The following is a 14,353-nucleotide window of genomic DNA, read 5'->3' on the forward strand; positions in this document are numbered from 1 at the left end:
GATTTAGTTCTTTATTTATTCTTGAACATATTTCACGTTGTTTTTGTTTTGATTCTTCCTTGGTTTTTAATATTAAGATTTATGTTTAGTATACGTAAAAAAACGCTTTTCTCAAATAATAGACCAAAATAAATAGAGAACGTTTTGTTTGGTTTTTTTTTTTTCATTTGCTTACAACTTAAATAATTGACAGAAATGTCGAAAATGTAAAACTAAGTTTAGTGACAATTTCCAAAATAAATCGAATGTAACTTTAAAAAAATATGGGAAGTTATATTTAGTTAACTATACAATACTATATATTCATATATATATATATCTTAATCCATTTATTCGTAATGTTAATTTACAATTCGAGTCACAATTATTATTTGATTTTGTCCATTGAAAAAGCACTTGCAATTTAGTATATGTATTTAGATGGTTCCAAAGAATTGTTCAACACTGGCAAAAACTTGTAGTTTAAGTGTTAATTTTTGTATTTTGTTTTTTTTTCTTGTTTTTTTTTTTGTTGTCTTAAAGAGTTGAATTTGAATATTGGGCGGGTGGCGAAAATGTTTTTACATACACATTGAACATTGGCGCGGGCATTTTGGATTTGTAATTACATATATACTTACATATATAGACTTGATATAGATTTTTCTTGCGACAACAGATGCTCTCCATAAAGTTTCTTTCACATTTAACAAAAAATATTATCGCTGATATACATATACATATATATATATATATATATATATATATATCTTAAATACATACAGTTAATTTGCGCCTAGTCAGTTTTCCATTAAGTGTTGTGCTATATATATTATCTATATATACATATATATATATAAGCATTATCTTTTATATATATGCCATATATGAGTCAGTAATTTAGTCAGGATTTGTTCATTTTGTTTTGAAAGGGGGATAGTCTTTTCGTAGATTCAATGTGACTAACTAATTTAGTTTAGACTACACGAGTTAAATGACTACAATTAATGCTAATCTTGTGATCGATCTCCTTGTCTCTTAGCCTAGTTATTATTTACAACTCGGGCTATAGCTAAATTCCGCATTTCGTTATTAATACACATATATTAATATATATCTATATATTTTCTTTTTTAAGTATTTGCTTTAAACTAAGTGTCTCGGTGAATTCACAAGCATAGCTCATTATTTTCACTGAAGTATATTTGCGTAGCTAATGTGGCTCAGTATTCGATTCGTGATTCGTGGTACTCTTAACTAATCAGTATTGCCTGGTTTCACCGAAATATGTCTCTCCATTCACACACATACACACACACACACACACACTGATAAATGCTTTATTCTCTTGTGGTTCAAGTCATTTCAGCGTCTGTAACTGCTAAATTCTAAACATTCTATGATCGCTCTGCCATTTCTTATATATGTACTTTTTTCTCTTGCTTTTTGGAAGTCTTATAAATTGTTTGTTCGCAATTTTTGTTATTTGGGAGTTGGGACGAAAGTATTTTGGATTATTACATACCTTTTATGTGTGTATGTTGTTTGTGAGGCTGCTTAACTATTTCTAGTACACATATATATATGTATATATATATATATAATACAGCAATGGATTACAGTTTGTGGGGCTTGAAGGGGAGAGGGGTTCTGGTTAGAGGCGGTATTCGCTGTTGGCTCTAGACAATGGTGGTGCGCTCAGCGCCCGATGTTGTACACGTACTGCTCCCCCCAATGCACACGATCTGACATTTAATGTCCTCTTTGGCTAACTCTCAGGAGCTCACCGTCTCATAGTTGCCACCACCAACAGCGACACCGCCACCAACCACGCCCAGCAAAGAGCTGCCCACGCTCAGCAGCGGTGATTGCGTACCCGTCCCCAAGCTGTAGGCGGTCTGGGCTCGGGGCGAGGTGAGCAGCGTTTGGGCAGCACCAATTGTTATATTGCCACTCGTCACAGAGCTCGTCATTGCAGTAGAGACGCCGCCGGAGAGGCCCAGACTGCCGGGATGCGGCAGGGTATTGCAGGCGGTGCCACCAAGACTGCCACTGTTCGTCTGCAGGGATCCATTCGATTGACCATTGAGGAGCGGCATCGTGCAGGTCGTCGTCGAGCCATACGGCGAGGTGGGCGATGTGCGCGTCTCATACGCCGGCAGATGATAGGTGCCTCCACTGCTGCCCCTGCCCGGTATTCGTGTATAAATGTTTGGGGGCGTTCGTGTGGACAATAGCGGCGGTGGAGCCGTATAAATCGGACGCTGTGCCGCCGGTGCTCTCTGCGGCGTGTTGTACAAACTAAATGCGGGATTGGTTGTCAGCGATAGTTCGCCATACTGCAAAGAGAGTGACAGAGAGACAGAGAGAGAGAAAAAAGAGAGATGTTCATAAATATATAATTAAAACTCGCAAGTGCAGCAAATTTGCATACGCAAATGTTGACAATATATTTGCTCACGTGTGGTTAAAAGTTGGCAACCAACCACAAAAAAAAAAAATAAAATAAACTAAAAAAAAAATAGCTTTAACTTCTAATGAGCTTGTTAGCCAGCGTGTAATGGCATGCACTGCTAGATTGGGGGAGGGAGCATGGAGGAGCTACCGCAACATAAACTAAAAAGCAAACAAAGCTAACTTCAAATTTGCCTGACCAAAGCCAAGCCAAAAAGCATTAAAATTTGATGTGGACCCTTTGGCAAATAACAAAATGAAATAAAAAATAAAAACGACAACAATGATGGCAAAGCACATTGTAGTCGAGTGTAACCGACTAAGTAATACTTTGTGCCCACTGTTAACTGTTCATTTGATAAATAAAAACCACAAAGTGGTGCGATGAGTGATTTTAATTTAAGATTTGTCAATTAAAAATAAACCACTCTTGCATGTCACCGATTTCTTAAACTTTGTCGCCACAAAGGTCAAACATGATATACGCTTTTCCCTCACACTCTATAAAAAAAAACAAGTAGGGTATTTGGTATTTTTGGGTGTGCATAGTTTTGATAACTAACTAAAGCTGAGAGTAAAAGTTTCATCATTTGAATATTTAACAAAGCGAACCAATTTATAAGCCGGGTAGTTTTTAGGTTTATGTGAATTTCTGTTAAGTCGACACGATTCTCATACTCTCTCCGGAGATTTTAGTTACACAAACTCATGGCTAACTTGGCCACTGCGGCAACTTATTGGTATCAATTATAAATAGTATGGCCTACAGTAATTGAATCTAAAGTTGATTTCTAGCTGGGATAGCAACAACGTATCAACTCACTGTAAATAATTATGGGTTATTTATTTACAATATTTGGCTTGGGTCACAACCGTAAGTATTCATTTTCCCACAATTTGTAAATGTTAACGAGAATATTTATCTGTGAATGTATCTAGACGGCCACGCCCACACACTTGCCAACACCCAACCTTAAATCAATTTGTGTCAATAACGTGTAATAATAACTTCCATGTCAAAACCAGTAATTTTTGGCTCTCGTATTAGCCAAGAGCTGTGTTGGCTGTAAGTGGATATTGCTCGCATTCAAATGAGGATAGACATATATATATAAAATATATATATATGTCTGCGACTCAAGCATATTATGACTTTGGTTAAATTTAGACACAATTTGATAGCCTTTAACTGTGCACTCAGTTTCTTGGCAGCCATACATAAAATACATACGCAAATTAATTTCAGTTTATGGCTTCCTATTTGGCGAGACAAAATAAGTTAACCGAACTTTGATAACTTTGTGCAACTCTTGTCTCGGCTATTTGGTGTGCTTCGGCCCCAGAAAATCAAGTTGGAGTATGCTGCAAGCCGAGATTTTCTAAGACGTTTATAATGATGTTCTAAAATTAAATTGTTTGCAGATATTTTTATATTTCTAAAGAAATTTCTGAGTTTTTTTTTAAGAAATTAATTGAAGTTGTACAACTTTTTGGCGCACTAGAAGCTTTTGCAAACTTTTAATACACAAATTATTATTTTTCTAACATTTCTTAATTTAAAATTTAAAGTGGATAAGCCAATTAAATTTTGTGTGAGACTGTTCTCTTTCTGCATATAAATATGCAATAAATACAAGTTTTGAAAACAGAACCTAGAAGTAGGCAACACGCACAAAGACCTCCGAAAGTATGCAGCAATTTTAGCTGACTGAAAAATTCTAGTTTTAAGTAAAATTGATGGTCAGATGCAGTACTGAAATTTCAATGTGCATTTCAGCTGTGAATATTCACTCGAGCAGAAACCACGAAAAAATCAAAGGAATTCGCTGGCGGCAATAATCGGTTATCTATCTGAGACTCACCTGCTTGCCAAATGTGGGTGATAGCGAGGGGGGCGGCGGCGGCGAGGCGGTGGTAATGCGTGACGGAGACGTGTACAAAATGCGCTGAGATTCCATATTCAAGCGGTCGAATGCCTTCTCCTCCAAATGGAACTCATCCTCGCTGTTGGCCTCCTGGGGCACAACATCCGGATTTTTGTCCTCCAAACTTGAATGGCTGCCCATATTGCGGGAGAGCGGCTCAGCGCTGCCCTTGTCCGCCTCGGTTGTGGTGGCATCTCCAGTCGCATGATGGCGACTCCGCTTGCTGCGAAACTTAATAAAGATCACAACGCAAATGGCCACCAAAAAGAGTGTCGCAATGACGCCAACTAGTGCACCCAGCAGCGGCGTCAATTGCACCAGCACAGCCGTTGACGATGCTGCAACAACAAATGCAAACAAACCAACAAAAAAATTGTATGCAAATCAGTAAAATGGAAAATCGAAAATGGCAAATGGAAAATGGAAAAGCCGTCAGCATATCGCGGGCTTGGCTTGGCGTGGCTGTCCAACTCTTACCTGTGCGCAGCAGGGGTGCGGAGAGTGTCCGTCCACGCACTCGATAGGCCACCTTGCTAGCCCCTTGGGCATTCACGGCCGTCACGCGTATGTTGAAGGCCGAATCGCTAGGCAGTCGCTTCACCATAAACTCCGGAAACTTATACGATGCATTGTAAAGTATCTGACGGGTAAGCTCATCGAACACCTGTGCATGAAAGTGCTGCGGAATGCCACCATCGTAGCCCGGCACGCATTGTATCTGCAACGAATTCGCTGTCGCATTGTACGCCGTACAATTCTTAACCGGTTCGGGCAGGTCTGTAATTATAATATGCATACTATTAACGGAGGATACTTTCATTGGTATGTAAATGGTGTAGTTTAAAACTAAAGTTCAGTGCGTGTTTACTTTGAGTTGGAAATCTGTTCGTGGGATAACAAGTTAGAAGGCTGCTTTTATATTCTCTAAGACCAACATACGATTCGGATGTTGATGATGATCAAGAATAGATATCGTTTCAAACATTTGCACAGCTCCATGTTGACCCATTTTTATAGATTGTTGTTATTTAAATAACCTATTAAATACTTGACCTCGACCCGAGAAATCCTTACACATTAACTTTTATTGATTATACTTGCATCTGATAATTAGCGTTCTGAATATTATTCAAACAAAAATACAGTTTATGACATTTAAATTGCACATTTATGCAACACTCTGCATTTATGCAACTTGATGAAAATAACAGTCCGATTTAAGCCATAAATAAATTTGCTGCACTTAGCTTCATGGTTTCGACCAATCGCCCCATTCTTTTGTTTACCGCTGCCATTATCCTGGTGACATTTCAGGCCATGACCGTTTTATGTACTTAAAATTTAACGCCAGCAGAGAGAGCCATTCCCCATTCGCAATTCGCCATTCCCATTCGCCATTTGCTATCGGCGATAGGTAAATAAATGATGCGCCTTGCAATTTATTGCATTTGATTATCAGATTATTGGCGACACAGATTGAAGCTGCATCAACAACAACAACAACAAGAACTGAATGTTGGTAAACTTGGCTTTTATTGCTGCCAGGGACATGGGCTGCCCGGAATTGCTGCAAACAATTGCAACGCGTGAAATTGCCACATCGATGCTGCTGTTGCTGTTGCAGTTGCTGGTGGTGCTGTTGCAACACTGCCCCACAGTTTCAAAATGTAAATAACAACGCGCCGAGATTCACACACCAAATGGTGTCAGCCACTTGGCCGCGTTACGTGCAACAATTATCTACTGGTCACTCACACGCACACATACACACTCGGTCAGAATGCGGCCAGCGCCTCGCAACCGCAACATCAACATCAACAGCAACAGCATCAGCCGCAGGAATTGAGTAAACATGTTGCACGTCAACGTCATTGTTGAATATGCTCGATGCGAAATTAATTAAAATATATATATTCCTCTTTATTTATTTGTTTGTTCCAGCTAACCAACCAAACGATTGACTTACCAGACAACAAACTCAGCAATAAATAAGATTGGCACATATGGCTGAGAGTGCCCGACTGGCAGATACCCTATGACATGTACGACTACCCAATTCTTACATATTTACACTGATAACTCACCTGCGGGCTGAATGTGATACCAACAGGGCTGGCTGTGGCCCATCGGGCTGTTGGCCACGCAGGAAATGGCGCCAAAGCTCTCGTAGCTCTCAACATGGTAGCTGTAGACATTGTTCAATGGGGGCGCACTCGTCGTTGTGGGCGTGGCCAGCTGTTGGCGATGATGCTGCTGCTTGTGCAATGCCGCCAATCGCTTTCGTTCCGCCAACAACAACTGTTGTCCACTGCTACCCGATTCGCTGGGGTTCTGAAGGAGCTGCTGCTGTTGCTGCTGCTGTTGCAGCAGCTGTTTGCGCTGCGGCTGCTTGTTGTCCACGTGATTCTTGTGCACCATGTTGGAGTAGACCATTTGCGTGTACGGTTGCTCCACATAATCCGTATAGCCATCGAACTCGTGCTGGTGCTCGTGCTCCTGCTCGTGCTCCAGGTCGTATTCATCCTCGAAACGGACACTGGCCGTCATGTCCACAATGCTGGCGACGCGTCCATGTCGGCCATGAAGCAACCGTTGCCCGCTGCTGCTAGCGCCGCTGCTGCTGCTGGTGGCGTGTGTGTGCTTCCGTTTGCTGCGCTGATAATATCCGCCATTGCCGGAAGACAACTCCGGTGGCAGGCTAAGTGCGGCAGGGAGCAGCAGCAGCTGCCCCACCTGCGGCAACTCAATGAGATTCTCCAGCGAGTTGTTGAAGTGCCACTTGTAATTTAGATTATCGAGTGGATTCGCGTCCACCTCGCAGGTAATGTTGATTGTCTGCTTGAGTGCAGCGCGTATAATCGTCGATTCCGACTTGCACACGGGCGGATCTGTGGCAGCAGCAAGAGAAGAACGAAAATAAACGAGAGAAGAAAAAGAGAAGGAGCAGAACAAGTACTGGATAAGGTCGAGTGCTTGGCCAAGTATTCGTTTTAGTTACTCAATCACGTACATTTCACATCGAGGTAAACTTCATTGCTGGACACGCTGCCCTGCAGGTTCGTCGCTCGGCAAAAGTATTGGCCGTGTGAGGACTTGGAAATACCCTGTAGCACCAGCGTTTGATTCGATATGATGATGCCGCGAGACGAGTGCAATTGTTTGTCCTGCGCAATTGAGACCCAGAATGAGACAAGAATGAGTTGAGTTTACAAGCAAAAAGGAGAACAAAAACATTTTTAGAATTAGGAAAAAACTCCCAGTTGTATTTGCCAGAAAGAGAGGCAGATAATTTATGTAGGGCTAGTTTGAAGCTTTGGTTACTTACATTGTGATACCATTCGACACGTGTGATGGCGGGATTAGCACGCACATCACACTCCAGATAGACATCGGAACCCTTAAGTAAATTGTTTGGGTCGAGTGGAGCGCCCAAATTCAGAATAACAATGGGTGCATCTGTACAGAATGAATAGACAGAGAGAGAGAGACAGATACTAAAACAAGCTGCAATCATATAAATTTACTCTCAACTTACGAGTCACGTTGAGCACACGGGAGTCCTTCAGAAAGAGACCCATATTGCCATTGCCCAGGGTTGTCATGACTGTCGTATCACCTTCGTGCAGCTGCTGCGATGTGATGCCCGAGTTGAGTGCAATGGAGCAGACCACTTGCCTCTCATTGTCCTCTGGCACGGGTATGAGCATTAGCTCCGATATGGTAGTGTTTCCATCTGAGGCAGTCTGTGTTTGTAGAAATTATCCAAAGTTATTTGAATGGATTAATTAGTGCGTCGCCCTTTACTCACCGACTGTGAGGCACCCTTCAGTATCTGACCAGCCTTCGACCAGATAATATGGGGAGGAGGACGAGCACCGATTGCCGTGCAGGTCACATGGGTGCGTGTGCCAGCAACAACGGCATGATTGAGACCCTGCAGCAGCAGACTTAATGGCGGCACTGTGCAAAAAGAAATGCGATTTAAGGATAAGTTATTAGTTTAATAAGTATACTATCTATTTGCAGGAATAAAGTGTTTGCCACTGAAATCACAATACGCTGTACTCAAAATCATCAGTGCATATCTATATTTTGGTTTTCGGTTGCTGTAACTAGTTCTTAAGACAAATTTTTAATATCTGTTCCGATCCCGTTTCTGAATTTCAATTATTAAATATGCAGTTCCGTTTGCGGCCTAAAAACTGTCAAGATTATTGGCAGCTCTTTGCAATAATGCTCACTATTCATATGTATATACAAATTGTTGACAACTTTACTAGCATAATACATTTACTATAAGGCTCACCATTCTCGAACTGTTTAAATAAAATGTTAACTAACCCACAAGCATCAATATGGGCAGGCTTATACAAGCTTTACTGAATTTACTGTTGTGTTTTGTCTATGCACAAAACTTTACAACCAGCATAAAACTGGAAACAACCTTATCATTATTGCACTGTTTGCACTCGAGGGATCCGTAATGCGATTAGCATATTCACCTAGTAAAACAAACTACACCCTTCACTCTCCTGCCCGCTCACAGCTTAACTACTTAGTTTTGCTGTCATAAATGCATAAACAACGCGTAACCACAATGACAAAAACTTTAATTACATTAATTTCCATGAAGGGCGAATCGCCCACCAACCCCCCTCAAAGCCGTGCCAGTATCTGGCCTTGAACTGTTGACATTTGGCCAACTGACTGCCCACGTTGAGTCGTAAACATAATTACAAATGCCAACACAAAACTGACTGCAGCAGCAACATTGTGGGTGGTTGAGGAGTTTATCAGCATCATTTGAATAAAATTTGTAATACGAAACGGGACATGCATATTAAAAGATGATTGTTCCCTCTTCCCCCCTTTCCCCTCCCACCAACAAACTCCCACAACTTACAGTTCATATCGAGTATAACTTTTTTGGTCAATGCCGGAACAACATGGCCATTGGTCGCCTGGCAGGTGTACATCTGCAAATGGAAAAAAGAGAGAAAACAATATGGTTGATTTATGCATAATACGATAATTGGTCGTCTATTAATACAACAATATACAAATTACAATATATACAATATGCGATAAAATATTGGCGATAATGGAACGTCTGCAGGATGATAAATCAACCTTGAGCTGAAGAGGTGAACATTTAATTTTAATTGCTTGAAATGCTTGTCGAACACGCAAACACTGAGCAAAAGAAAATAAAGAAAATAAGAAAATAATATACAGAGCAAACCATGCTTCCAACGCACCACCCATCACCCACCACCCACCACCCACTACCCACTAGCCAAGCCAACTGCTCCAGAAAATGTTAATCAATTATGTTACGTTCCACAGGCTTCGCTGTGCTCTGTGCGCTTGTAGCAGTATTAATATCATAAATTCTGTAGCTTGACTTGTTGCCGTTGTTGTTGCTGTTGCTGGTAATGCGATACTTTCTGGCCATATACGTTTCCAATGCGGACATTTTATTGAGGCACGAAAATTGTAACGATGTCTAGTAAAAATATTTGCATAACTTGGGGGAAAATTAAAAGCAGGCTAGCTATAGATAGGCTACTAGCCCAGACAGTTGGCGACCAGGCCAGTCTGTCAAAGTGTCGTTTTTGGCTAGGAAATTAGGTCATAAATTTTCTTTGGGTTATACAATATGTCTTCAATAGCATCGCCAGGTGGGGTCGCAGTGGGTCATCGTTTGTGTCCCGAATGTGTTTATTGCTAATGTACAATGCATTTCTTGTTTGTTGTTATTTTGTTTCTCGTTTAACGGAATTGCTTTCGATATTGAAATTTGTGTGTTTCTCGCTTTAAAAGACCAATACCAATTGAGTTGCCTCTTTGTGTTGAGCTGTTAATTGTGTTTAAATGGAGTTTGAAATGGATTGATTTCCAAGCGAACTGCTTGACTTTAAAGCTATCGCATTGCTGAATAGCTAATGTTTTCCAATTTACATTAATGCACTTCACTAAATTCATGTTTGTTGTGCTTTAATTTCAAATTTCGAGTAGTTGTAGTTTAAATGGGATTATGTCGTTTGATTTATGGTGGTAGTCGTTAAGGAATGCACTCAACTGAATAATTTGCGGTGACTTGAATCCAACTGAGTGATTCTTAGGTCTCTTCACACTACACTGGAGGAAAAAGTAGCTTATTCATTCATCAACAATAATTGTATGTGAACAACGAGAATTTATATTCCAAAATTTGAAGTATCAGCATGTACTTAATGGGGTCGAAGATGCTTTATAAAGTTTCGTATAATTTCATTATGGGTTCGGGGTATATTTAAGTAAAATTCTATAAGCTAATTGAATGTTACTATCGATTACAGATAATCATTTCAGATGGAGTAAATGGTAAGCTTATTTTGGGTGTAGATTTTGAACAGTGTACTTATATTTGTCATATGCTAGCGTCCAGCCAAGAACTTATTCAAGAACCCTCAACGTTGTCGACTAATAATTTTGGGCTTTAGCACCGCACAAGGGGTTTTTCAAGTGATTTCTAGACCAGCATATTAATACGGGTTTCCTTCACAATGCTTGCCGCGAACACAAAAGAGCCGTCATTCACAAAGGCCTACAATTTGTACAAGTGGGCCGACAAAAGAGAGAGAGAGAGAGGAAGACAGAGAGAGAGAGAGAGGTGCTGTTGAATAAGTGGATTAGCGGCGGTCTAACAATATTGTTCATTACCCAAAAGCAAAGCGAAATCGGCTTAGAATTAACTGCCAACAATATATTCCATTCCCCAATGCAGTCGCAGCTGCATTCGCTGCCAACGCGGCTGCATTCAATTCGACCAGGCGCTCTGATTTCTATTAGCTATTGTGGGGACTCCCAGCTCGTACTGGGACTTAGAGCTGTTGGCCACACCGAGCGTTGTCGTTAATGTTGGGTTTTCTGTGGCTAAGCGAAATAAATGGTCAGCGTTTGGCCATTGTGCGGATGGGTTATAGTATTGTATAGAAGCTGCTGGTGCTGCTGCTGCTGGTTCTTTTGTTGGCTTTACTCATAAATAAGGTTTACACGGGAATGTTTTGTGGGTGAATGTCAACGATGGCCACTTACCGTTAGCAGATCCTTCCGCTGTATATTCTTCAGGTGGAGGGCATTGCGCACCGAGCCATCCGGCAGCACCTGAAAGGAGTCATCGACAAGAGCGTGTTCACGCCACCAGGATACCCGTGGCGGGGGAACACCCCCGCTGGACAGACAGGTCAAATTGATGCTATCACCCTCGAGATAGGGTCCGGCCGTTTGATCTCGGACCGCGGCCCCGTGATGGTCCAGTATGGTCAACTGAGTGGGTGGCACTGCAAATGAAAACGAAAAGCGCAAAAGCGAAAATGGCAAATGAAAGTGATGTAATAAAGCGACAAGAGACTTAAGGGTCTGTGATTTTGCTACGTACCAAGGACTGTCACATTAATGCGCCAATTGCGCGTCGGTGATTTATGGAAATCAACGCGACATTTGTAGAGCCCAGCATCTGTGGTCTGAATGTTCTTGATGCGCAAAGCCGGCGGATTTGTGTCATAGTAGAAGTGAGCCTTTTTGTTGAAGACATTTTCATCGGCCCAGGGCACCGCCTGGTGTAGTGGTCGACCTCTCGCATCGAAGCTGTAAAACGAAGTTGAGTAGTGTAAAATATATTCAATTAGATTATTCACAATTTGCATATTTCAAATGTCACTAAAGGGCTTTTACACTGTAATTGAATTTACTGAGTGCTTTTTTCTGTTTCCATTTACAATTATTCGACATAAATATTTATATATATATTTTAAATATTTGGTAACTCAAAATGGACAGCTGTTGGCCAAAGCCAACAAAAATAAATGGCATTTAATGTCAAAGCTTTCCATAATAAGCCATAACTTTATCAAAAGTGATGCGATTTTCAAAAGCAATATAGTTTTGATGTTGGTTTGAGCTCTTGTTTAATCCCGCATTCAAAGTTGAAAACTTAAGTCTGGCTCGAAATTTATGATAAAATGATCAAAAAGTGCTCATTGTCAAAACTAAAACGATATCCAAGCACCAGGGCATTTTAATCATGGTTTGACCTGTAGATGAAAACGACATTCTAAATTGACAATTTAACAAGGTGAAAACTTTGAAGTTTTAAACGCGATTCTGACTCCATTTCCATGTAAAAATCTTACCGTCAAAAGTGCTAGTTGGGTCAAACTTGTTCAATGCTATAATTTAGCCAAAACTTAACCGATTTTTAACAATATCACGGCCTGAAGATTGATACAACGTTTCAATTATAATGGTTGGCAAAGTTCTTTGCAACGGGTGATTTTTCGATCAATTTTACCATTTCATCTTCATTCGTTTGTAAAGTTAGTATCTCTTTCTGTAAGAGTTCAATGCATTTGCCATTCAATCATTTCACATACCAAGCACGTCTCAAGTCCGACTAAAAAGAATAACTATCAAATCCATAAAGTAGCTGCCTTCGTACACACCCCAGGGATTATTGCACAGGCAGACATTCACTAGAGGATCGCTTTTATAGACATCAATCGATTTTATTTGGTGGCAATTAAGAGAAAGAAACAAAAACATAGCTATGTAGAGAAATGTGTGTCAAATCAGAAATGAAATGGGTATATAAAAATCGCTGAAAATGCAAACAAAATCTAAATCTGGCAATCGCCGTAAAAATAGAATGTCTCATTAGCTTTCCCCAGCAAACAGAATGCCAGTCCAATCAGAACCAACAAACAAACAATGGAAAACCAAGAGAAAAAGCAAAAAAAAATAGTTTTTTATTGTTATTGGCAAATGTTTTTTGTTGTTGTTGTTCTTTTTTATGGTTGTCTCCATGCATTTTGACAAAATGCCGCATTAAATGTCAACGCCCCAAAGTTACAGCCGACCAGAAACAACAACAAATCGTAAATAATCCAAAGTGCATTTCAGAACTTTCGATTTTATGTATTTTTTTTTCAGAAAATGTTCAGTTTTTCCAACATTTTAAATGGTTACATTTAAATTGTATTTTTTTCAGTCTCTGTTTCGCTCAGTTTTACATTTCCCTTGCTCTGCTCCCCAGTCGAATTAGTTTGCCTCTTTATGTGTGTGGCACTTAATTTGATGACACTTGTAAATTTTTAATTTGTTTTATGTTGTTGTTTTTTTTTTCGAATTTGCGCTGCCCTTTTTGTGTATTTTCGCCCCTACCCTCCTAAAGAGCCACCCATTGTTGTTGTTGTTGCTGTTGCTATTGTTTGCTGGTCTGGTTTTCCCCCTTAATGCACTGGAGACCAAAATAAATTTCGCTGTTTATGTTAATTCATTGGCTGGGAACAGTGTTTTCATTTTTTATAGTTTGCTTCAATTAATTAATTGATCAATTTAGCGCTGTTTGTTTGGGTGTAGCATTTTTTAAGCCGATTTCATTTGAAATTAAGTTTTTATATTCCACTTTACTTATTTGACCAGCGCCATCATTTAATCACCTTTAAATAGGCTAAAGCCCGGACATTAAAATATTTATCTTATCATAAAAAGCAGAAGCATAATTTTTTTTTTTTTTTTGTGGTCGCAAAGTAAAAGTTTAAATGTACAAATGCGCATATGGATTTATCAGTTCTGTATTCGCTGCTATTTTGAAGCTGGAACACGCTAGGATTAAAAAAGATTTTCATATATTAAATCTGTTAATGAGCGAAGTTTTTCCACAGCGCAAAAGAAATCAAATCAAATCAAAAGCATATATTGGAAACCTTAAATCAAGTTTGTTTAGCTTCTCACTTATCAATCATGACAAACACATTTTTGATTTGAGATTTGATTTACGGATTTTTTTTTATTACGGATTTTTCACCACAAAATGAATTTATTTTTGTAGATTACTCCACTGATAATTTTAATTAAATATATATATTGAATAATTTCTGGTTTTAATCTTATGGCGTTCACGCGCTGACCTGTCCAGCGTCACTTAACCTCGGCTCAAGTAGCATTATGTA

At 39.8% G+C, this 14,353-nt stretch overlaps 1 protein-coding gene across 1 annotated transcript in view; it reads right to left on the bottom strand.

The window, feature by feature from the left end:
- Window positions 1-844: 844 nt before the first annotated feature.
- The window catches only part of LOC6568691, a 38,680-nt gene continuing 25,171 nt past the window's right edge, over window positions 845-14,353 (bottom strand). Inside the window, exons 3-13 of the mRNA XM_032741067.2 lie at window positions 11,782-11,990; window positions 11,439-11,683; window positions 9,262-9,334; window positions 8,167-8,318; window positions 7,894-8,101; window positions 7,684-7,814; window positions 7,369-7,522; window positions 6,443-7,246; window positions 4,836-5,135; window positions 4,296-4,696; window positions 845-2,318 (exon numbers count right to left, since the gene is read on the bottom strand). Coding sequence (XP_032596958.1) covers window positions 1,755-2,318; window positions 4,296-4,696; window positions 4,836-5,135; window positions 6,443-7,246; window positions 7,369-7,522; window positions 7,684-7,814; window positions 7,894-8,101; window positions 8,167-8,318; window positions 9,262-9,334; window positions 11,439-11,683; window positions 11,782-11,990 — 3,241 coding nt within the window. The 3' untranslated portion in view covers window positions 845-1,754. The remainder of the gene's footprint in view (window positions 2,319-4,295; window positions 4,697-4,835; window positions 5,136-6,442; window positions 7,247-7,368; window positions 7,523-7,683; window positions 7,815-7,893; window positions 8,102-8,166; window positions 8,319-9,261; window positions 9,335-11,438; window positions 11,684-11,781; window positions 11,991-14,353) is intronic.

The sequence above is a fragment of the Drosophila grimshawi genome, unplaced genomic scaffold (genome assembly GCF_018153295.1).
Source record: "Drosophila grimshawi isolate 15287-2541.00 unplaced genomic scaffold, ASM1815329v1 contig_1367, whole genome shotgun sequence".
Taxonomy (NCBI): domain Eukaryota; kingdom Metazoa; phylum Arthropoda; class Insecta; order Diptera; family Drosophilidae; genus Drosophila; species Drosophila grimshawi.